Raw genomic sequence first — 23,021 nt, 5'->3', positions numbered from 1 at the left:
AAAACAAAGTAGTTCTGATGATACACAGAGGACTGGCAACAACCAGGACACTTCATTTGTTATGAGTGAGAGATCAGCATTAGGGCACCTCCAAGAGATGGTTTTAACTCCAGAGAAGTAGCCTCTTTGTCCCCTAAAATTAAGATTTAAGCCCCAAGCTCAGCTGGTATTTCACATATTTTTCAGATGGGAACTTTTTATTGTTTTGTTTTCAAACCATTTCTTTCAGAATAAAAACTGCTGCAATTTTTCTCCTAGGTGTTGGGTTCCCCTGTACCCAGTGGGTGTTTGAGTCTTGAGAGCAGCACAGAAACCAAAACATCTGCACAAGACAGAGGTAGCAGTACTTATAACCCACCCCCTCCACCCCCATATTTGCTTCTTGACTTGTAACTACTTGAAGTCATAAAAGCATTTGTTTTACTAAACCCATTACTTAATCTACATTCAATATTTCTCAGAACAGAGGGGTCGTGCTTATTCCCCAACAACACAGCCTTTGGAGACCGGGTCTCAAAGGGGTAACAGATTTCACTTTACTCGTTTTCATTATAAGCATTGCACACACAAACATCCTCAGTTTTAATTAAAAACCAGCTCATTTGTGTCCAAGTCCTTTTTTTTATACTAAAGAATTTAATTTAAACAATGTTCTTATCTTCCCTCCCTCTGCAATCTTTTCTGGACTGAAATAATCCTTTAATCTCACATGAGCTAGATTGTCCTTCAGTTCAGGCTTGGATTATTTTACAGATTTATCAAGTCTTCTCCATTTCACTGCATTGTTTTCTCCCAGCTTCAACGGAAGATTACTTTGGGGAAGTATATAAAGCTGTTTCCTGTGGGTGGATTATCTTAGCTATTTATGAATTTTTATGTTAACCTGATTTTGAACTCTTTGTTTGGAGCAGACATCTTCCTTCCCACATGAAACCAGCAGCTTTTGCCTCAGTGCCCACTGCCCACCAGTGCTGCAGATTAACAAAGTGAACATTGTAGCTGCAGGTGTCTATAGTGAGGGTAAGAGTATATATACAGACTCTTTGAAGGTGATCCTTGCAAATACAAGTCTTCCACTGCAGCCAAGATGGTTACTCACAGATGGTCTTTCAGAAGTGCAGGTCCGCTGCAAGTGCGGAAAATGCATTGGAACCAAGAAAACTCAGTATCTGCTCCATTTCTGCTTCAGCCAAAACATATCTTTCTGTTCCAAAAAGTTATCCAAGAGAGAAAATCACCTTTTCTCCCACCACCTTTAGGCTCTAATTCTCAGCCCATCTCTTTACACAGGCACAGAGATACTGAGATCCAGTCTTCAATAAAGAAAAAAAAACCCAAAACATTTTGTGCTTTCCTCCTTTTCACATTTCTGAAATGCCAGTGAAGAGCAGGAATTTTAAACACTGGGACACTGACAAGGTACTAAGCTGCAGAAAAGGGAGAAGCAAGCAAACCATCATTCCTTTGCTTGATTTGAATTGCCTACTTTCCTACAAAGGGGCACCAGGGTATCTTTAAGTAATCCAAACTACTGGAAACAACCTGCTTATGTCTGGGTCTCAGCCTCACTCGACTCTTCCAGGCAGCAGAATTGTCAAACATGTGCTACCCTGCTGAAAAATGCAGTCAAACATTAACTTCTTTATCTGCATGTGAAGTATGGCCAAACACAAACCACATTTAGAAAACTGTACGAAGCCCCTGTCAGGTCACATTAGAGCACTTTGTTACAAGTAAAGCAAAAGATGTCCAGAGAGAGTTCTGGTAGGAGGGAGGGAGGAAAGTTACACTGAATCACAAACAGTTTAAAGAAAGATGCCAAAATCTTAAGGAATAAAATCACAGCACAAAGTCAGCAACATACAAATGAAGCTCTCTGAATCTGAGGGGGTCACATCTGTTCACTGTAGCGGTTACTGCTAGACATGGTATACAAGAGCTACTGGTTTCTTCTGATCTAGCTTTCTCTAATAAGAACTGAAGTACCCAACTGAAGGAGCAAGCCTGCTCAAGTGTATCCTGCAGCATGATGCATCCACAGCCTCAGCACTTCTACTTGCAATCGGTGTCTAGCAGGAAGAGACCTCTTAATGGAATAAAAACAAACCCGCTGTCTTTAAGTACATGACACCCTACTTCATCTGGAAATCTATTGTCAATCTATTGTCACTGTACTGAGGGAAGGTACTGATAATTGGTGAGCAGCAGACAATGCAGTTCAAGCATACAGCTCAGAACAAAGCTCTGCACTGGCAAGAGATGACAGCCTTCAGCTGATGTCTTACTAGTGCCTCTTTCAGCAGGAATTGAAAGTATTTGCTCTCCTTCCCACTTTCACATGACACCAGGTTTAGCATGATAAACCTTGAAATGATAGCTATGAAAACAGTTAGGAAAATACATTAAATTTATATTTTTCTGATTTCCAAAAGTAGTTTATCACAACTTTAAGTTTCCCCCCCCGGTACATGACATCATGGTAAGTGTCGGAAACTACAGCACCACCAAAAAGCACAGGTTCCACATCAGAAGTACTCCCAGTCTCCCACAAAGCTAACAAATTATGAATTCCTGAAAAACCATGGATGGCTGTATCAATAAAGGGTTTCTGGACTCTCTCTTTTCTCTTCAACTGAATGGCCCTGCTCATGAAATCAGCATTCTCTTTAAACAACCAATACTCGGGAATTATAAAGCAATGATTTATAAGAGGACCAGGAGCGTCCTCAGCCCTTCTCAAAGAAAAAAATACTGCACCTTGTTATGTGTTATTTATGAAATATATTTGTCTCATTTTGAAGCAGCAGTGATGTTGTCCTTCCATAGGAATCAGCAGGCCCAGAAAACAAACAACATTGGTTTGAATCTGCCATACACAGGGAGCAGTGTCCTGTTGTGCTTTGGCAGAAATGGCTAGGAAAGAAAACCAATCCAACACCAGCAGCCATTGCTTCCATTTCACTTGGATCTCTATGTGCCATGGCTCCTTCCCATTCAACATCTCATTGCACAAAAGAGGGGTAACAGTGGCTCTGCTGGAGCAGCATTCCCTTCTCTGTTATCAAACAGCAGCATTGGAAAAAACAAATCACAGAATCATAGAATAGTTAGGGTTGGAAAGGACCTTAAGATCATCCAGTTCCAACTCCCTGTCATGGGCAGGGACACTTCACACTAAACCATGTTGCTCAAGCCTCTGTCCAGCTTGAACACTGCCAGGGATGAAGCATTCACCATTTCTTTGGGCAATCTATGCCAGGGCCTCACCAACCTCCAGAGTTACCTTCCATGTCTCTGCATTGCTACCTGCCTGCATCCCTAGTCTAGGAATGAAGACTTTTTCCAGGCTCATTTACTTATGTTTGTTTGGTGATGGTTTGTTTCACTGCTAAATATCAAAACCATGGCATGAAAATGAAGAATTATGAAACCATTTCAACAGTGCGTCAGGAACATCAGTTTGTACAGATGCATTTAAATGGTGTTAATACAAAATACAACATACAAAAATTACAACCAATGGGAAATACAGTACTTCAAGGACAGCAAAAAAAAAAGGCAGAATAGCTACAAAAAAGGTAAAAGGCTGCTGAATGCAGTTACTCAAGGCAGCTTTTTGGATTTTTACTATTTCAGGCCTATTTCCAATTTTATCCTATAACCTACTAATTTATTCCTCCCCCACTGATCTCAATTTCTGCTACGTTTAAAACAACATTTGGAATTTTCTACGGTTACACAATATCTTCGAGAGAGATGTTTGCATTGCTGGTATCTAGTTTAAATCCCACACATGCTGTTTACTGCAATTATTTGCCTCCTCTAAACACCTATGAAGTTGAAAAGGAGCCATTACACATCCATCATCAGAAGCGTGGATCCGATTTATGCAATGAAAGATAACAATCACATTCCAAACCTACTAACGAGGCGTAAAAACAGCAATAAAATATTTTGTGTACACACAGGGTTGCATTTTACTCACAAGCACAAGGGCCCAATGTAACACAAAAGATTCCCCCCACCCACCCTTCAGTGTTCAGTGAGTTAGAGATCAGAGGAAAAATCCTCTCTTGCACTTCTGCCAAATGAACTTAAATACCTTTTGGTTTTCACCCTACTCTATTTTAGGCTGTCTGTAGTACTGGAATGTTTTTTAATCCCTAAAACAGCTCTACTTCAACCCCCTGATAGGCCCTCCAACCCATCATTTTACACCTTTTGACAAGTACTTCTTAAAAGCAAAGAGCTAACTTGGACTAATAATCAGTATGTTCAATCTCAAGTGTTCAAGACCTGCTTCATCCTCAGAAACAACACCCAAACTCACAGAAAAACCTTCCCACAAAGATTTTTCCATTCTATGGCAATGGTCTCAGCTACAGGAGATCACCAATGTTTACTATCCCATGCTTTCTCCTTGCCTCTCACATATCCCAAAAACACACAGTGAACTTCAGCCCCAGACAATAGTCAGAAATGGTATTTCTTGGCAGGAGCAATGAGCAGCTATTTAAACACAAACCATTTGTATTAAGTAAACACATACTCTGATGATCACCATTAAGGGCTGGTACTGGAGGAAGAGCTGTATGTTAATACTTTAGCAAGGGATTAGTTATTTGCTGGCTGTGGGTGAAAAGCATGTTTCAGAGATGAGACACAGAAGGGCCCAGACTTGTTGATGGGAGGAGAATACTGCAGAAATTGGATTGTGTAGGTGAACATTGGGTGGGGGAAAAGGAGTGGGATCTGAACAGAATTTGTCTATAGACTGCAGTGTAATGGGGGAGGGAAGAGAGACAGATTATACACCAAAACAGAGTCCTACTGCCAACCGCTCCTTCAGACATTACCTTAGACGAACCATGGCTAATAGCATGGAACCAGAGCTGGCTCAAGGAGTGCTCTGCAACACTGCAGCATAAACAAGTTAGAGGAAGAGCTGGGCCTAAGCTGGAACTCAGGAAGATGCAAAAGAACTGGTAAGAGATAAGCTGATAAGCAGATGAAGACAGATTTATCAAAAAGATACTAAACAGCAGAGGTTTTAAATTAGCCATGCTTTTATTCTATTAAACTACTGCAAAATATTCCAAGTTCTTCCAGCCAGAGGTACTCTTCACCTGTAAAAGAGCAAACCATACCTGAGTCAGAATGTCCAGCTGTCGCATAATATGCTCCAAAGTATTCTCAAGACTGGTCTCCTCCTCCTGTTGCTCATGGTTCCCACCAGAATCCTGAGGTTTTGTTTTCTTAGGATGAACAGCACAGTCCATTTCTGATCGCTAGAAGAAGAAACAGACAATCTGCTATTGCAATGCAAACAACTGGAGAAGGATTTCTGTTTCATGGCAAGGAAAGAGTAAAGCACAGCTTATGCTAGGACAGTCTATGCTATTAAAAACGGGCAAAGGAGGAAAGGAATTGTTCTTGCCACAGCTAGAAAAGGAAAAGCTGCTGCAGACTTGTCTGCCTTCCCCAGGTGGAAGGAGTTTTTTGTCCTTTTCTGTTTTGTTGGGGTTTGTTGCATGTGTGTGTTTGTTTTTAAACCTCCATCAGGAAAGGCAAACTTTAGATAACAATCCTGAAGCAATACTGCAAGGTTCAAGTTTTGTATGTATGTGCAAAGCACTTTGGCATGCTCATGCGGTACACAGGCATAGACTGCACAGGAACACAAAGACTTACTGGAGCCACATGGAAGCACTACATCCAAATTATAAGAATTAAGCAAGCCGCCCTGAGAGGAGCACAATTATCTTACTCTAGCAGTAAAGCCTCTCTCCGTGTTCACTAGTTTAAGAATGCAGGGATGCTCTACCACAGTTCACCGGGAGCAAACTGTTTCAATATGAATTAAAACAGGCAGTTTGGATTTAGTAATTTTAATTTTGTTTGTATCTTGAACTGGTTTTCCCTCCTCAGTGAGGTTAAGAACAAGTTTACTTTGAAGTTTCAATTTCAGCTGGTTTAGTTATGCAGGCTTGAATATTTCATTCAGAATAAATTAAGTTTTCAAAGCACAAACAGCTAGAGAACTCATTCTTCTTTCGCTTTCTTTCAAAATGGCATCTTTCTGCTAGAACAAACACTATTTGCATTATTTATCTGCACTACCATCAGTAGAAGTAGTGCAGAGAAGTGTATCTAACTGGTTAAGCAATTGCAGACTTAAGTTTCTCAATTTACACTAACAGGCAAGATTTGAATCTAAAGCCAATATCACAGCACTCAAAACTCCCCGGCCTGACACCTGGTGCCGCTCCATCCCATGCACTTGTTACTCACACATATGACTAAAGTCTGCAAATCAACAAGTAGCACAGAATTCTGACAGATTGGAAAATGGTCTCTAAAAGTTCTCCCACACGTACTTTTTCTAAGCCAGAAGTCAGGAGTTGTCTCCACCTCTTCTCTTACACACACACTACTACAAAAGCATTTCTCAGCAGTACAGTATCGATTTACCTGCTCATCTCTGTACTTGACGCCAGGTGTGTGCAGATGTGCAACTAAGCTGCAATAAGACCTTAGACTAGCTCATGTAACTTTAAACCCCCAAATGTTTAGTGCATTATGAAGACAGACATGTGTACACATACATAAATGCATATTTTTAAAAAAGGAAATATATATTAGAACACTTTTGCTGCTGTGAGTCACAGATTTCAGCCACAGAAAGGCTCCCAAGGCTGAGGTCTAACCCAACAAGTGGGCAAAATAAGCAATAAGCAACGCAAAGAGAAATGTGACTACATAAGGAAACTGAAGACTGAGAGGGGAAGGGGGAAAAGAGGGCACAGAACAATAAGCTTTGACAGGAGAATGCCTTGCTGCTGACCACTAACTGCTAGTAAGGGCTGACCATCCTTCCAGTCCCTGTCAGGCAAACTACCTTCATACAGTCAACTGTCACAGGACCACTTTTGCATAAGAAGGAAATGAAGGGAAAGGTTCAAAGGATACATATAACAACTGTTTCACAGGGATCACTGTGCTACACCACAGGCTTGGGATGCAGCTGGGTATCAGGTGGTGCCAGCCACACCAGCCTCTGCTAATTTGCTTCCTCCTACTTGCTTGGATAATTTGGATTATCCACAGGCCCTAGGCCAACCCAGCCCACACTCTGGGTCACGCTGCACAGCCTTGGCATGGGAGCCACACTCAAACTACTGGGCTGTAGGTAGCCCAAGAGCCACATGTTGCTGCCTGATGCATTGATTTAATCAATCAAAATATGTTCTTGCAGAGATGAGATAAAGCTAGCCTTACAAAGCTGCTATCTGCTGTTTGCAACAACAAAATTTCCCCCACAAAACACTTTTTCAATGGGTAATCAGCATTACAAAGCATGTTTTCTTGTTATTTTAAGGCTAACTATCCTATTCTGATGTAACTTTAGGTCAGTCAATCATGGCACAGCAGAAATTTAAGTGAGCTAACACTGCATACAACCTGCACTTAAAAACCCCAAACGATGATGAGCTATCTACTTCAAAACCATTAGAACAAGCTGACTCACAGAAGCAGAAAAATGACTGTACTAACATATTTTCTCCCTCTATCTTTATAGCATATGTCAGACAGCTTTTCATAAAAAGCTGCTGGGTTGAACTCAGAGTTGATATTCTCTTTGCTACAGTCCACAGAGTTTAAGAGCCTGGCATATTTGGAAGGTCAATACTGCAGAGATGTTCCCACAGCTGATGCTTTATGAATCAGGTGGTCCTTCATCATGTCATATTAAAGCCAGGGGCAGCAGCAGCCTCTTGTCACAGATGCTAAATTCTGCTGATCAGCTCCCAGGCTATGTACCACCCCCATGAAAAGCCAAGCAAGCCACCTCCACAGAGCCCAAGTGGGCTCCAGAAGGCACTCTGCATGGTGGCAACACCCCCAAGAATAGAAGTATATCTACACTTAAAATAGAAGCATCATAATATGGCATAATGTCCCATTTCAAACACCACAGCTGCTGGAAAAGTTCCTTATAGCCCATCATCATCCAGAAGATAACCCACAGCTAGAGCCCTCAGCAGTGAAGTACTGAATTCATCTATCTAAACTAGTGACATATCCAGCCATCAAATAAAACCTATGCCAATGGGTCACGGAGTGTAACTTCCAAAAGAGAGGCTTTTAACTGACCATAGTATTTGAATATTCAGTTAAAGGAACAAGCACATCCTACCTAACCTACGCTGGCACTGCAGATGCAAAATGCAAGTATCCAACACCCACACCTACAGACAGCACTTTGAATTGCTGCCCATAAACAGACAGGCAGAGAAACTGGAGTCAATTTGCTCTATAGCTTCTCACTCATCCTACCCACTCTGACAGCACCAGGCTGCAACCTGAAGTATGGGACCCATCCAAGTAAGCTTCTCAAAGAGTGGCCCTATATACAGCATCCAACAAGATACTAGATTAAGGGTTAAGCCTGGATTTGCCCAACACAGGCAGGTACAGCACAAGGCAGAGGTTACTGAAAATGCTGCAAATTCTCAGCTAGACACACATGAAAACACTACAAGCTGTAAGTGCAGCCCATGAAGCACAGAAGAGCAGAAAGACAACAGCAAAGGATCGGCTGACAGTCAACCTGGCCCAGATGGACATATACACTGCTGAACTTCACAAAGGCCCAGCACCTTCCTTTCCAGAGGTTAAAGCATCCATCTGGATCAAATTCACTAGACTAATTTCAACCCAGTTTTTCTGAAGAGGCTGAGGAGGTATATTTGTATTGACACTAACCAAAGCACTTCCCTCTGCTACCAGCTAACAGAAGCTTTGTGAACAAAGGGGAACAGTGATTTCATGGCATCAAGGAGAAAAACAGTTGTGGGGGTTTTCACTTCTTTCAGGTTTTTCATGCAAAAATCTCCACGTTTTAGTCAAGGAAAGCTTTGATAAGAAAAACATAGCCAGGGCTTCACAGGGCAGATGCTGGAAGACTTTACAAGTATCCTCAATTGGAACAGACACCCAGAATTTTGTTTGACATTAACTTTAGGAAGATGCCAAACACTCTGATGAGCTCAAACATATTCTTCATTAAAAAAAATGGAAAGAAACTGCAATGCTAAGAGAGACAGGTTTTCTGCCATAAGCACCACCTAGGCTTCAGTGATAGTTCAAATGCAGCAGTGACACCAGTTGAAGCTGCATTATAAAGGCAACAAGGTTGCCTCTACTGAATGGTTAGCAGAACTTCCAATTGTGACAGCGGTAAGCATCGTTGTGGGGTTATTCAGGGTAAGCTTTGCCCTCTGCAATTAACAAATGAGGAAAGTGTTTGGAAAGTTTCCCTTAACAGCCAGACTACAACTTGTATTTACCATTACCTTAATGGGCAGTCAGTACATCTGAAAGGAAATGTGCACCCAAGTGGGGAAAACTGAACTGCCCTAACACTAAAACCTCAGATTTTGTAAGAGAGGGTTAAATCAGTCCCTGCTACTGTCCATATGAATAAGTAAGAAAACCCTCACAGACCAATGTACAGCTACCCTTCTCCTAACAGCAATCTGTATCATGTTGTGAGCCAGCACTAGTCATTTAAATTCTAACAGATTTTTTATAACACTGCAAACAACATAGAAATATGCCCTGGCACTGTGACAGTCTCAGCACTGATGAGCATCACCATTACAGAGACAACTGTGCTCCCATCTGACTCACCTGCAATGTAAAGTGCTGCTGAATCCTGAGGACAGGCATCAGAAACAATAACACTGATGCAGAGGTTTCATTTATTTTAGTCAGAGTTCAAGTGCACAATTTACTTGGCACAACCAAATCAATGTACTTGCCATTAAATATCTTATTACAACATCTGCGTATTAAGCTCTAGGGGTATAGCAAGAAGCAGCTGAACATTAAAGGAAGAATAGATGAGCCGTTTCAGAACACAATACAGCTCTCAGTGACAAAGGGAAAACAGAAGTGATTTATTTATAGCAACCACTTAAAGACAGCACAGTGCAACTACTTGGGGGAAGGGGAAAATTAATCATCCTTCATTCCAGAGGTCTCTTATGAAAATTGTTCTGGCTAAACAGCATTCTGGCCAGCTATTAGAGCACTGATAGCAGGGTGGGGGGAAAGTATTAACTACACGTGTACATCTGTAGTAAAACTGCAAGAAACAACTGAAAAAAAGCCATTTTGCTTTCTAAATGGTGATATTTAGTAGATATATTGACAGGATAAGCACCTACCTGAATTTTACACCTACTAATAAAAAGTAGTATTATTTGAGATGTACCTTCAAATAACTATGTTCTTAAAATTAAATCCAGAGGAAATACTTATTTTTCCATCTTTTCACCTCTCTCCACTGGAAAGGAGCAACTGAGTGATGAGAAGCGAATAGGTGCAGGTCTACCTTTAAGCCCCTTTAAATCAATTTCCACAGTGTATCTACTATTCTTGTAGGTTTTGTTTCTTCTTTAAAGAGAATAAGATATTATTAAGAATTAATTTTCAAGCACCTAGAAAGATTCATTCCCTTTAAGTCAACACATACATCCAATGTATTCAATTCAATACGGACATCCGATGGATTAAAACTCACTAAGTGCAATTAAATTCACCATTTTAGCTGAAAAGAATTCCCCATGAAATAACAGAGGAGCAGAAAACTCCCAAAGGTGGTGTACACTGTTTATTCAGACCTCAATTCTACTTAATCGAAATGAGAGAGAAATACCATTAAAAGTCTTCTATTTTGAGAAGTCATTTTCACCACAGGTAAAGTGATATTTTAAATGTGTTCCCAGAGAGCAACAGTGACATCCAGTGGAAGCATATCAGCTTCAAGGTAAGCCCCATAGGAAGGTCAGCTGGAGTATATGGTGCTAGATTGGAGGGCTTGCTAAAAACTGAGGTAACTTCATTTCTCTCTGCTACATACAAAATACCATTGACTAAACACAGCTCTTCAAGCACAAGCACCTTTCTCTAGCCTGGAAAAGCATCCCCTCTTTAATGCACCACCGAAATTCCTGGAGCAATCACATTCTTCAAGCCTTGCATTACCCCACATTCACTGCTCAGAGCAGTGTAGGGTAACAACTAGAAACAGGATACAAGTTAACCTTGTGAAACAGTTTATAGGACTATTCATCCCTCATCACTTCTTATTTCAGGACTCAAGTTGCAATAATGGAAGGTGATTTGGGAGGGAGGGAGGAGAAAATGAGAAAGGACATGAAAAGAATATTAATCCCCTTTTATTTTTGCTTCACACCAGAAGCTGGGTTAGATATATCAGGCCAGAAATTATTTAGACAGAACCCTCCTCCCTGTTGGTGTTACTAAAAATACCAAGTTAAAATGATAAAATTTGGCACCTATACAGTAATGGCCATGTTTTGCTATAGGCAAATAAATATTAAATGCGTGATAACCCTAAGAAGTAGTATAGTTAATAGGTACACCTCAAACCCCTTTAAATCCCAAGGCACTCTTGTGCCAAAGCCTAAGTGAACCACTGGCAGCCACAGGCAAATGGACTTAGGTTTGTGTATTTGAAGTGAAGAAGTATCACACCATCCAGCAATGCAAGCTGCCAGAAAGAAGAGACAAAGCTACCAGCTAATGGTCAGCTACAGTACTCAAACATGCATGAAAACAACCTGTCCATACACAGAAGGCTGCACTCGGACTGAAATACTAGCATCCTATCTCTGCAAGTATCGCTGTTTGGTAGTCTCCTGCCAAAGCAGGTCCTCCCCCTGCTCCTGCCTGCCAGAAGGGAAAAGCTGTTTTCATCCTATGTGGCCTTGCTCTTTGGTTCACTGTCTGTTCATCCACTTAACTGTATCCTCTGTATCACTTTTAAACCAAGACAGACACTAGTATCGTGGTTTTCCAGGTACCTTCAAGTAACAAGCATCTATGCACACAGCTAAATGCACCCAAACTACACGCTACCCATGCTTTTCAGCTGACTTATACTGGGCACCACTATATATATCATGGCATCAACAGACTGTTTGCCAGCTGAGATCAGGCTCATGAGTTTTTGTGCTATGTGATCTTTGTTTTACATAGCAAGATGAAAGAAAGTCAATTCCTGCACTGTTTCCAAAGAGGAGTGTAGCTAGCACTGTGAGGGACAGAAGACTCAGTTCCTTACAAACTCTGCCAATGTGGATCACCACAACCTCAATTCAGAAAGGAACATAACTCTAAAAAAGCTAAGGTTTCCAAATTACTAGTTATTAATGCAATACTACACTAATTTGGTCTTACTGAGGGAAAATGATAAAATATTGGAAGTAAGCTTCAATAGTCAGCTCCTTTCCAATTTGAATTACACTTTCAATAGCTAAAAAGCCCTCTACAAACCTCCAAGAACAGGAAAGTTCTGCATTTATTACATTTCCATAAGCACAAGTGGCTTTCCTATGAGAAGTGAAAATGGGAACTAGGCCTGCCAGACATTGAAAGCCCAGTGAAAGAGTGCATGGACAGTTAAGACTTCATAACCACCAGCTGTTGAAAAAAATACAGCAGGTCTGTATTCCTTGAGAAGGTAAAGCTGAGGGTGGCCTTCAGCATGTTAGATTTGTCTTGTCTTACTTTGCTTAGACATTTTACCTCCCTTAACCAATTCTCTCTTCCCATCAGCCTTAGTGTTGTCTTGGGAGATATGAAGAGGTCTTCTCAAATTTAGTATGGAATAATTAGGCTTTGTTGTCCAGGTGATAGATACTTAACTGGCCATTTTAACAACAGCTCTTGGAGCAGAACAGCACAAAAATCTCACAGGAACAGTTTTGGTGGAAACAAGCCACTACAGGAACAAAAAGATAAATATGAGAACCATTGGTATGAAATTTCACCAAGGCTTGAACTACAGTTCTCTGGCCCTATTTAAAATTGCTCTTGGCAAAGGCTCCCAAGAGAAAGAAGCTGAACACTGAAACAAAGTGTTTATCCTCAGCCTTGGGTTAGCCAGCTACTCTTTGACACCAAGAGTCTCCAAGGCAAGAAGCAAAACACACACAGAACTCCTAAGGTGGAAACAACAGCTTCCAGCTCATTTTTTTCATTAGAATCATTTGCCTCTTTCTAATGAAATATGTATGTATATGCTGTGTAACATACATATCATGTACATATTTATGTGTATTACTTACAGAATCATAGAATAGTTAGGGTTGGAAAGGACCTTAAGATCATCCAGTTCTAACGCCAGTGCCATGGGCAGGGACACCTCACACTAAACCACGTTGCCCAAGGCTCTGTCCAACCTGGCCTTGAACACTGCCAGGGATGGAGCATTCACAACTTCCCTGGGCAGCCCATTCCAGTGCCTCAGCACCCTAACAGTAAAAATACAAATAATAAAAAAATATATAAATGTTATATGTATACATACAGGTATGTAAACACAGCATGTGTGTGTCTGCATATAACATGCCCATTTATTACTGCTTTTGTGTCAAGTCTGCATTTCAGCAGAAAAGCCTGAGGTCTTCAAAGCTTTTCAAGCTGGAACCATCTTCATCTCAGAGTTGACAGAACAGCAGCTTGGAAAAGCAAAAAAATATAAATCTTGCCTCCATCCCTTCCCTTCGAACTATGACTCAAGCATTAGAACAAGCCACATACAGCAGCAACCTAAATGGGTGAATTTACATTAATTAGCCTGAGATGCTGAACTTAAAAGGCAATTTTTATTCTGACCAATAATGACTTGTCAGGACTTGCCTTATTGTTCCAGAGCCTTAAAGAACAAATCTATTTGCTGCAAGGTGACAGAAATTAAAAGCTGATCCTCTCATTTCTGCACAAAGTCTTGTCAAACCAGAACACATAGGAAAACAGTTGTAGCAGCACAGCTGCTCCCATCCACTAAAAGGCAAATCTGTTGCAGGTCAGTGCAGTCATTCTGAGCCTCTTGGAAAGCCAAACTGAGGGTGGCTATACCCTGCCTTTTCTCTCCCTTAGGTCCTTCCATCAAGATCAGAAAACTCTGAAACAGAGTGCAACATGTAAAAATACTAATGTACGAAATGAGAAAAGACATAAGCTTTCATTTGTTTGACATGTTCACCCTTTTTCCCTTACAGTGATCAGATCAAGAGCAAAACAAACCCAAAAGTTTCAGGATAAAGAGCAACATCATAGAGGCAAAACCCATTAGCTTGTGAAAACTTTATTTTCACACAGCAACAACAAGAAGAAAGCTGAAATAGAGTATTAGAGTGCTAGCCATTAACAGAGGCTTCCTGGCACATCTTCCAAAAAGGAGCTCTGCTGTTAACTGCTTGCAAGGCAGACACTCATTTAGTTGAGTGAGAGAAAACCATTTATTTCGCCCTGATGCAGCCTCACAGTCAAACTGAGATGCAAAAAAATTGGCAAGATCTACAGTGAGGCTCCACAAGCAGCAGAGTCAACTGATAGAGCTGTTCAGTTCCGCTCAGATGAACTTGGGCTTCCTGGTAGGAAGAAACCTGGCAGTGTTACCAGGCTTTAGTCTCCAGTGAATCAGAGCTGGACTCTAGAGCTCAGCTGGATACAGCCTTTCCAATGACTAAACCCAGCAGTTACCCCCTTGGGGGATACCCACAAAAGGGAAGATGCAACACTGATGCCTTCCTGCCTGATGCTCTGGGCTGGAACCAGATTATCTGTACCAGGGTGAAGGAGTTCAGACAGGCCTGTAAACACACAGCATAAGACCAAGTTTCTCTCTCTTTTTTAGCAAGAACATGTGTTTATAAGTGAATGGGCAGTGTGCTCTTTCTGGCCCATGTTAGCCAGAGTTCCTACTAAGCATACTACCATAACGGGAAGAATGATTATGTTCCCCAGATTCTAGGGATGCTGCAATAGGCAGGAAGAGATCAAGCAAACATTCTCAGCTAGCCAGCCTTACTCACCATGACAGCTCCCTTAGTCAATGAAGTGTCTGGAACTTCTTGGAGGTTAGAGTTCATCCCACTCTAAATCTCTGGTTTCCAGGAAGATGAGTGGAAGACACCACAGGAGCATATTTCTTGCACAGAACGAGCTACTAGCTGCTCTTGCTCAGAGAAGAATGTGAGTGATGAAAGAAAATTACATCCTTCTGGCTCTCACAAGATTTACAAGCACAGCCTCTTGAGGCACAGGCCAAAGCAGAGACCCATCTTTGTCCACACCACAAAGGAGGCAGATGTTCAGCATCTGAAAGTGTACACTGCTCCTGTTGAAACTCTATCTCCTTGCAAAAAATTACATGTTGCAACAAGCTTAGGTGAGTGAGCTTCCTTCAGCAAAAGAATAATAAAGCCCAGGCAGCTGGGATAACCATCTGCAACTACACTGCTTGTGAAGAACATGTGGAAGAGCTCCTTAGCATCCTTCGGTCAGTTATAGTAAGAGTCTTGTGCAGCCCTGTGAAGCTTCTGCTCAGACAGCCAAGCAGAGTAGAGAGCATCTTAAGCACTCATCACAATGTTGATCTTTTAAGTAAATAATGTACCTACCCATTCCAAAGGGAAGACAGGCATTTACCAAACTAAAGCCTCCTTGAGTGGGAATGCATTCTCAGAGAAACAAGGTGACAAACAGATCAGGAAAAAGAATCATTTTGCAGACCACTTTTATCCTAAAGGCTGAAGGTTAGAGCCCCTGCTGTGAATACAGGATTCCTCCCTTACAACACTTAAAGACAAATAAATAGAAGGGGATGAAGGAGGTGCAAACGACAACACAAATTTATGTCCAATTGCAAAGAACTACAGCTCTGTGCCTTGAAAGTGCTTCCCAGGAGGGGATTTCACAGTAAGTAAAAGTGTACAAAAGAATTTGTCCATGGTAATGGATGCCAAAATTACAGCTAGTTACCGTTTGGAAGCCAAAAGGTCAGAAAAAGAAAAGGCACATCTGGCCTATGAGTAATTCAGGAGGAACTTATTTACACAAGGAACTAGTGGCTGACAGAATGAACTGCTGCAGTCAGCACAGAGACCCCAGGCTGAGAGCAGGAGACACCCAAGGTCACCAAAGATGAAACAGAACCAGCAAAGGGAGAGGTGGAGTCAGCTTTGGACATGCAGTTATAGGCTTCAGACAACTTTATGATCAGATCATGGTTTCTGGAATTAGTCTCTAATCCTATTCAACAGGACTCTTTTGGGAAAACTGTCATGGAGGAAATACACACAGTCCAATGCCTGGAGAAAATGTTAAACCCAGCAGTTTAGGAAGATGCCTAAATGCCTGTCTCAACCAAAAGACACATCTGAAGAGTCACAGGCCACTTACTTGTCTAATAGTCTACTGAAGCACTGCTCTTCCCAAGCTTCACTCTGTGAAGTCTGCTATGCCATTAACTTTCAAATGTGGTAGCTCCACAATTGAGTACTATTTAACTTCAAAGGAGCTGAAGATACTTAAAACATTTGTACTCTTGAATTTCAAAAGAGCAGAAATAATTCTTGGGAAGAGAGTAACAGAGGACAACTCTGTACCTCTGCCCATGTCTCCTAAATTGCCCAAACAAGGGATTACCCAGTTTTGAGTCTGTCTGCACATCCACTCATATAAGCAGGTCTCTCAGAGTCCTACCAGGAGATGACAACTAAGCTGCTTACATTTAAGTTATATGGTTGCAGAATTCACAACAGAAGTGGCAAGAGAAACACTTCCCCATCACCTGTAAGCTTAAGTTATGCTGCATCTATTACCTCTCTTGCCAGGATACCCTTAGTCTGAGATGAGCAAACTACATGCATCCCTTGCTGAACATGCATTTCACAGCCTTCTGGATGCCTGAAACTCTCACTCCCCTTGCTCAAGACAGCTTTGTCTCTGGGGTACTGCAACACAAATAGGTGTTAAAGCATTTTCTTTCAGAAAGCTATATGCAGTCTTAGACTGAAGTCTTCTCATCAGTCGCCTCCTTTGCAAAGTGGTATTTTCACAAAGAATTACAACACGCCTGAAGAAGGTTCACGTTTAAACTCAAGTAAAGAATGTCTGTGTCAATGAACTACTTTCCATAATACTGCATGAAAAACTGTTTACCAGCTTAGCTTATACTACAATGTTTTTATTCATAATTTTCAGTGCACAAGTTTAGATAAAAACCCAAGGATTTTCTAACTGTCCATGCGACATCAACTGTTCAGCATTTGCTCCTAACACTTGACCATACATAGTCTTCTTGGAATTCATCAACAACAGCAGCAAATCTGTCACATAACAAATGTTCTTGTACCCTCACATCAGCTGTAACCGCATGTATGAAGCCTTCCTTGTATTTGGGGAAGGCACCACCACCAAACCCTCAAAACACATTATCTGCCCTTTCTGAAGAGAACAAATTGTATGATGAATGTTTTTACAACGTATCAGATCTGTGAACACATCTTTTGATCTGATCATACACAACTCTTTATACAGATAGACCTTTATGCTTACAGTTTACTGATCCCACGACAAGCATAAAAGACCCTATTTACATAGTCACATAGAAAATCCATACCTCCTATTCTGACTTTCTTTTAGGTCCTTACCACTCTATACTGTGGCTTAAAGGATGAATTTACTCTTACCACATAGCATTTGTATTTGCTTCAATCTAGAATCTTATAGGATAAACACACAGGACTATAATACTTCATTTCTTTCCATCAGTTCCACACAGCATGCAGCACTAGCTCTTGCCTCAACTGCAGTTTTCAAGGCAATGATGCAACATTTAGTAGCAACAATTGTTAGCTTGTAATGTAAGAGTAAGCAATTACTTGAAAGCTACCATAATTCTGATCTAACATTTAAAGTCTCACATTTACACTAACAGTGGCAATTCACTTCTGACAGCTTTAGTGTTTTTCTTTATCGTACTTTCCTGTCTGTGTTTTTACACCATAGTCATGACTTCAGTTCCTGCTCATCATGAGCTTCTCTTTTGTTTTCATCAGTCCTTGCATGAAGGAGTTTTACTTTTAAAGCAAGCTGCATCTCCTAAGCCTTTTATTTACAGAAAACACAAGCAGGTGGGCAGAGAACTTTGAAGTTCATGTCTATTGTTGCAAACAAGCCAAATACCCTGATTCATAATGAACTTTAACCAACTGCCTGAGAAAGCAGCATCTACTAAAGGCTCCAGCCTCCCTCTGCCTACAGAAGTGAAAATTGGTTTAGAGCAAGTTTGTTTACAAGTTCACCAACCTTGATGATGTTTCATTCCTCTTCTTTCCCACAGGTTATTTTGGATTCTTTTTTCTACCATTCATTTTGATGACAAACTGGTTTTGATGTCTGTATTCAGTTATTCCTGCATGTTAGTCTGACTCTCCCCATAGAAACCAGATAATAACCAAGTGATTTTAGACGGCCCCTGTTTTGGTTAGTATTAGTGCTTTCACAAGGATTAAGAGAAAAACTACACAAGAGAGCACAAACTATCCTTGGAAAAATAGTCTCCCTGACTTACGTAAAGGGTGAAACAGACTAAAGATGTGTCAAGAAAAGCATTCATATATTTTTGGGGTACCAAACCCAAATAACCCCCGTGCCAGTTTTAAATGCAGTTACATCCCCAAACTTTTGCGAAACCTGAGTACTATACCAGAAGCAGAATTCTGGCATGCTAATGCAGTAGCAGAAAAAGATGAAGCAGCTTCATTTTTCATTGAAGAAAGGTGACCTTGGCATGAAGTCAAGAGCTACAGGTAGCAGTTTCAAGTCTGATTTTGATGGGAAAAGCCTGACGTCAACTACACAAAATCCACCAAGTAAGTATTTTGTTATTAAAAAGCAAACGTTTTGCTCAAAAGAAGGAATTGAATATATAGTGAAATCTAAGTCTTGCAGTAAGCTGTAGCATGACAGTACTCTTAAAAAGCCCAGCATTAACACATTTGTTAAAGGTAAAAGTAATGAAATTAATTTGAAAGAAAGACAGTACTGCTGTTGCCCAGAAAGATGGTGGATGCGCCATCCTTGGAGACAGTCAAGGCCAGGCTGTATGTGGTTCTGAGCAACCTGCTCTAGATGAAGATGTCTCTGCTCGTTGAAGAGGGATTGGACTCGGTGACCTTTGAAGCCCCCTTCCAATGCAAACTATTATGATTTTATGAATGGACATCATAGAATAGTTATCATAGGGCCTAGACTTCTCTCAAGATATACTTAAAATAACAAACCAAACCTTCTTCAGAGATATTTGTTCTTGTTAACAGCAAAGAACATTTCCTATCAATTCTAAACTTAACCTATGGTATTCAAAACAAGAATACTCTCAGACCACGTTGTTTATTCTCCCCCTTCTAACTTCAGCAATTAGAACTGCCTTAATATTAAAGCACTGCATTCCTAAAGCTAATACACAAGGATACTGAGCATTAGTCAAATTTTACATTTCCATTCTTATGAAGTGCACTGCACTCTTTGTAGAGCCCACATACAAGCTCTAAACGATTGCTCTTGTAACAGGCAGCCACAATACAGCTGATACCACCCAAAAAAATAGACTATATTGGCTTTGGCAGCACCAACCAGACTGTGTGATATGAGACAAAAAAGAAAATGAAATTCCACTCCTTTATTGCAGGACAGAGCTGCATCACACTTTCAAGGCAAAATAATGTTCTTAACTGCATAAAAGACCACACTGTAGAACTGCATCATTTAGTTGACTAAGACATTGGTCTTAGTTTTGCCAGCTAGCATCCAAGCTCACCACTGCAAACACCTTCAGCTCTGCTTCTTAACTAGGAATAATTTTACCCTTGAAGGCAGGCAAATGTTTAATTTACATTTTTCTATTTATGCTCATAGCTAATTTGGCAGATCTAGTGGAAGCATCATTTGTGCTATGCAGGCCAAAAGATGACACCACATTTGCCCAAGAAGTAAACAGGAAGGAAGAAGCCCACTCACTACCACTCAGTTTGATCTTCTGTAAGTTGCACGTAACACAGGAACTTCCCAACACTTTTCATATTCAGGTAGTACTGCCGGGATCAGCAGCTCCTGTGCTACACACCCAAGCCAAAGGTTGCATTAGGTTGGCAGCTCAAAATACCCACTCCTTTGAAGTAATTTAGGTCCCCAAACAAAAGTACATCTCTTCCACATGACTCAGCATGGATTCACTTTGCCCTCTGCAAAAACACAGCACCTGGTCCAAACCAGTACATTACCTCAAAGAATATAGTGCCCTGTTTCCCACAGGCTCAGAGCATGAGTGGAGCAACCCCTTGTCAACCAATACCACATGACATAGATTTGCCTGTCAGCAGCACACAAACAGTTGGTCCCAGCAGCATCTATTAGAGGTTTTGCCAGGTAAACCCTCTTCCGCAGGGGAATAGGTTTGTTGGCGTGACAAATACTCAGGTTGGTTAGTCACTGTTCAAGAGTTTTGTTCAGCAACTACTTTCAATGCATATCTTAAGAGATTCTATGACAAAGAACCAAGTTTTATAGAAGAGCTCTGACATTTTCTTCCTTTCCTTGAATTACCACTGGATAGGATGCTTTGGGAAACAGCAGTATAGGCGGGGTAAACTTACCATTACCTCACATTAGTGGACACCTTATCTACACTATTTAAGCCATTCCTTGGAATGTTACAAACTGGAAGTATTTCTTCCCATAAAGGCTTTCTTTGTCTCCACTTATCCCAGAATTATATTACATATCTTAAATTAAAGCAGATAGAGTTAAAAGTTACTCCAGTTCAACAGGCTAATAAACAAAGAGGTCATTGGACTGCTAGTTTCATAGCCTGCATAACTTTAGAGTTAAAACATAGGAGAGAAGGAAAAGGAAGAAGTCAGGTTTAGCCAAAACTAGCCAAGGATCAGTAAAGACTTTCACCTCCTCATTTCTTAATAACTGTGATTGCTTCTTACCATCCTCTCCCACCCACCTAGCACTAGCATCCTCTGATTTTGTTTGCTTTCTTTACAGAGCACTCCACATAATAAAGCATCAGGTTTAGAGCTGCAGACTCAAATCCTGTTTGTGACAAAATACTACAGCTATTCCAACCCTCCAGCAATGGACTGAAATCACGGTAAATAAAAACGCTACTATGCTTAAGATAGAACACAAGTTTACCCCAATAAAAATCTAAGTTGGTAAGATTAAAGAGCCTACTGCAGAGCAAGAGATGTTGGCTAGAAGCTTACTTTTTAACTGAGGCCATGACACATATGCATAAACCCCTGGTTAACAAACTGCTTTTCAGTTTACAGCTTATGTTGAACAAGCTGTGCCAAAAACCAGCTACTGTCATATTTCAGAATCCTCTAGGTATTCAAATGTATCAAAAATATCCAAAGATAGACTTCTGTATTTTGTCTTGTTGAAGTGAAGCATCACCACAGGCAAAAATTATAACTCATATGAGCAGTAACTTGGAAAGGGTTACTCTCGTACTAGCCATGACATCCAGTGTCAGTACTCCACTTTGATCAGTGCATCATACTGAATTACTCACTTGGTGGATTTAGCCATTCCATACAATGAGAAGTCAGATGTCTTTTAATACATGGTTCAGGGAACAGATATGAACTAATATCTCCACACATTTGGGAAAGAAGTTCCAATACAATACATCACTTATTTCTCATGAGTGATGTCTATGCACAGAGATTTCTTTTGTCTTTGCTGACCATCAGTGAAAAGCTATAGCAAATAGTATCTATTTTCAGACTGACCCCAGCCTAAAGGATTCACATCAGCTAGAAAAACTGACTTCAGCTGTTACTCACATCTCTGGTCTTTTTGTGGACTGTCATCCAAGCCTACCACACAATTCTTTAACAGAGACTGAAATAAAAAAATACATATATACATACATTAAATTTATTTCCTTTCTAAATATCATGTGTTTCTTTTCCCAAAGCAAGTACAGTTAAACTACACAAACAATATGAAGTTGGTTAAAAACACATCTTGCAGCTCAAGTAAAAACCAAAGAAAGATGGCTCTCTTCATAGCTGCAGGAAGGAACTCTGCACAATTTCTGTATGCTGACCTACCAGAGTTTGATGGGTTCCACCTTCTGGGATGATGGAACTCGTGCCAGACTTCTGGGTTTTCAGTACATCACCATAATCTGCCACATCAAAGTTAGTCTTCCAGACCATCACCTGCAGAAGAAAGCTAATGTCTATTAAAATTTTCCATCTATGTTTGCTTAAAGGTCAATTTTGTCAACACATCAGAGTCAGCAGATGCACATAAAGTTTATCTAAGAAAGCACTGCCACTGATTAAGTTAAAGATGTTATTTTTAAATATGCTACTGAATACAGACATAGCATAACCATGTTCTCAATGTATAAGCAACCTCTTCCAACAGTCTTTGGGTTAGGAACATCATGAAACTAGAGCAACCTAAATAACTTTGAGGCAACATGCAGAATAACACCATCAAAACCACAAATACAATAAAATACTATGCTTAGCATCACAACAGTTATCAGCCACACCCCAAACAAAAGTTGTTTATCATGAGATTCATTCACAGGAAAAGCAGAGTTTGAGACTCTGAGACAAGTGTTAGAAGATCTCCAGCTAGTTTTTCAGCTGAACACCAAACTTAAGCTCCACCTACACACATATTCTCTCCACAATGCAGTATTTATTTCAGAGGAGAAGAGGGGCCTCTAACATAAACCACTTCAGCACATCAACAGCAAACGTGTATGTCGTGGTTTAAAATCCAACCACAGTCTCTCTCTCACCCCCCCACCCAGATCACTACTCTGGGTTGAAGTCTGTCCATATCTTCACTGGGGCAGCTCACACAATGTTAAAACCAGCACATATTTGCAGTAGAGGTTGCAAATGGCAAAAAAAAATGGTTCCAATTCCAGCAGGCTCATATAACAGGCCTGTCTGCAGTTCAGCAAGGGTTTTTAGACAGGCTACATATCTAAGTTACCACACAAAAAAAGATCCTTTTTGACCTGTAGAGATGTTCTTTATTACGCCTTGTATTTCTTTTGGATTCAGTAAGTTAGTGTTTACCAAGGTCCCTTC

At 40.7% G+C, this 23,021-nt stretch overlaps 1 protein-coding gene across 2 annotated transcripts in view; it reads right to left on the bottom strand.

Annotated features, from left to right (window-relative positions):
- The window catches only part of POC1A (POC1 centriolar protein A), a 59,600-nt gene that overhangs the window by 7,386 nt on the left and 29,193 nt on the right, over window positions 1-23,021 (bottom strand). For both annotated transcript variants that reach the window (XM_034066511.1, XM_005142258.3), the window contains 2 exons: window positions 22,017-22,127; window positions 5,148-5,288 (listed from right to left, as the gene is read on the bottom strand). In XM_034066511.1, coding sequence (XP_033922402.1) covers window positions 5,148-5,288; window positions 22,017-22,127 — 252 coding nt within the window. The remainder of the gene's footprint in view (window positions 1-5,147; window positions 5,289-22,016; window positions 22,128-23,021) is intronic.

The sequence above is a fragment of the Melopsittacus undulatus genome, chromosome 9 (assembly GCF_012275295.1).
Source record: "Melopsittacus undulatus isolate bMelUnd1 chromosome 9, bMelUnd1.mat.Z, whole genome shotgun sequence".
Taxonomy (NCBI): Eukaryota; Metazoa; Chordata; class Aves; order Psittaciformes; family Psittaculidae; genus Melopsittacus; species Melopsittacus undulatus.
Note: the sequence above shows the minus strand (reverse complement) of the source record. Positions and strands in the feature narration are given on the sequence as shown.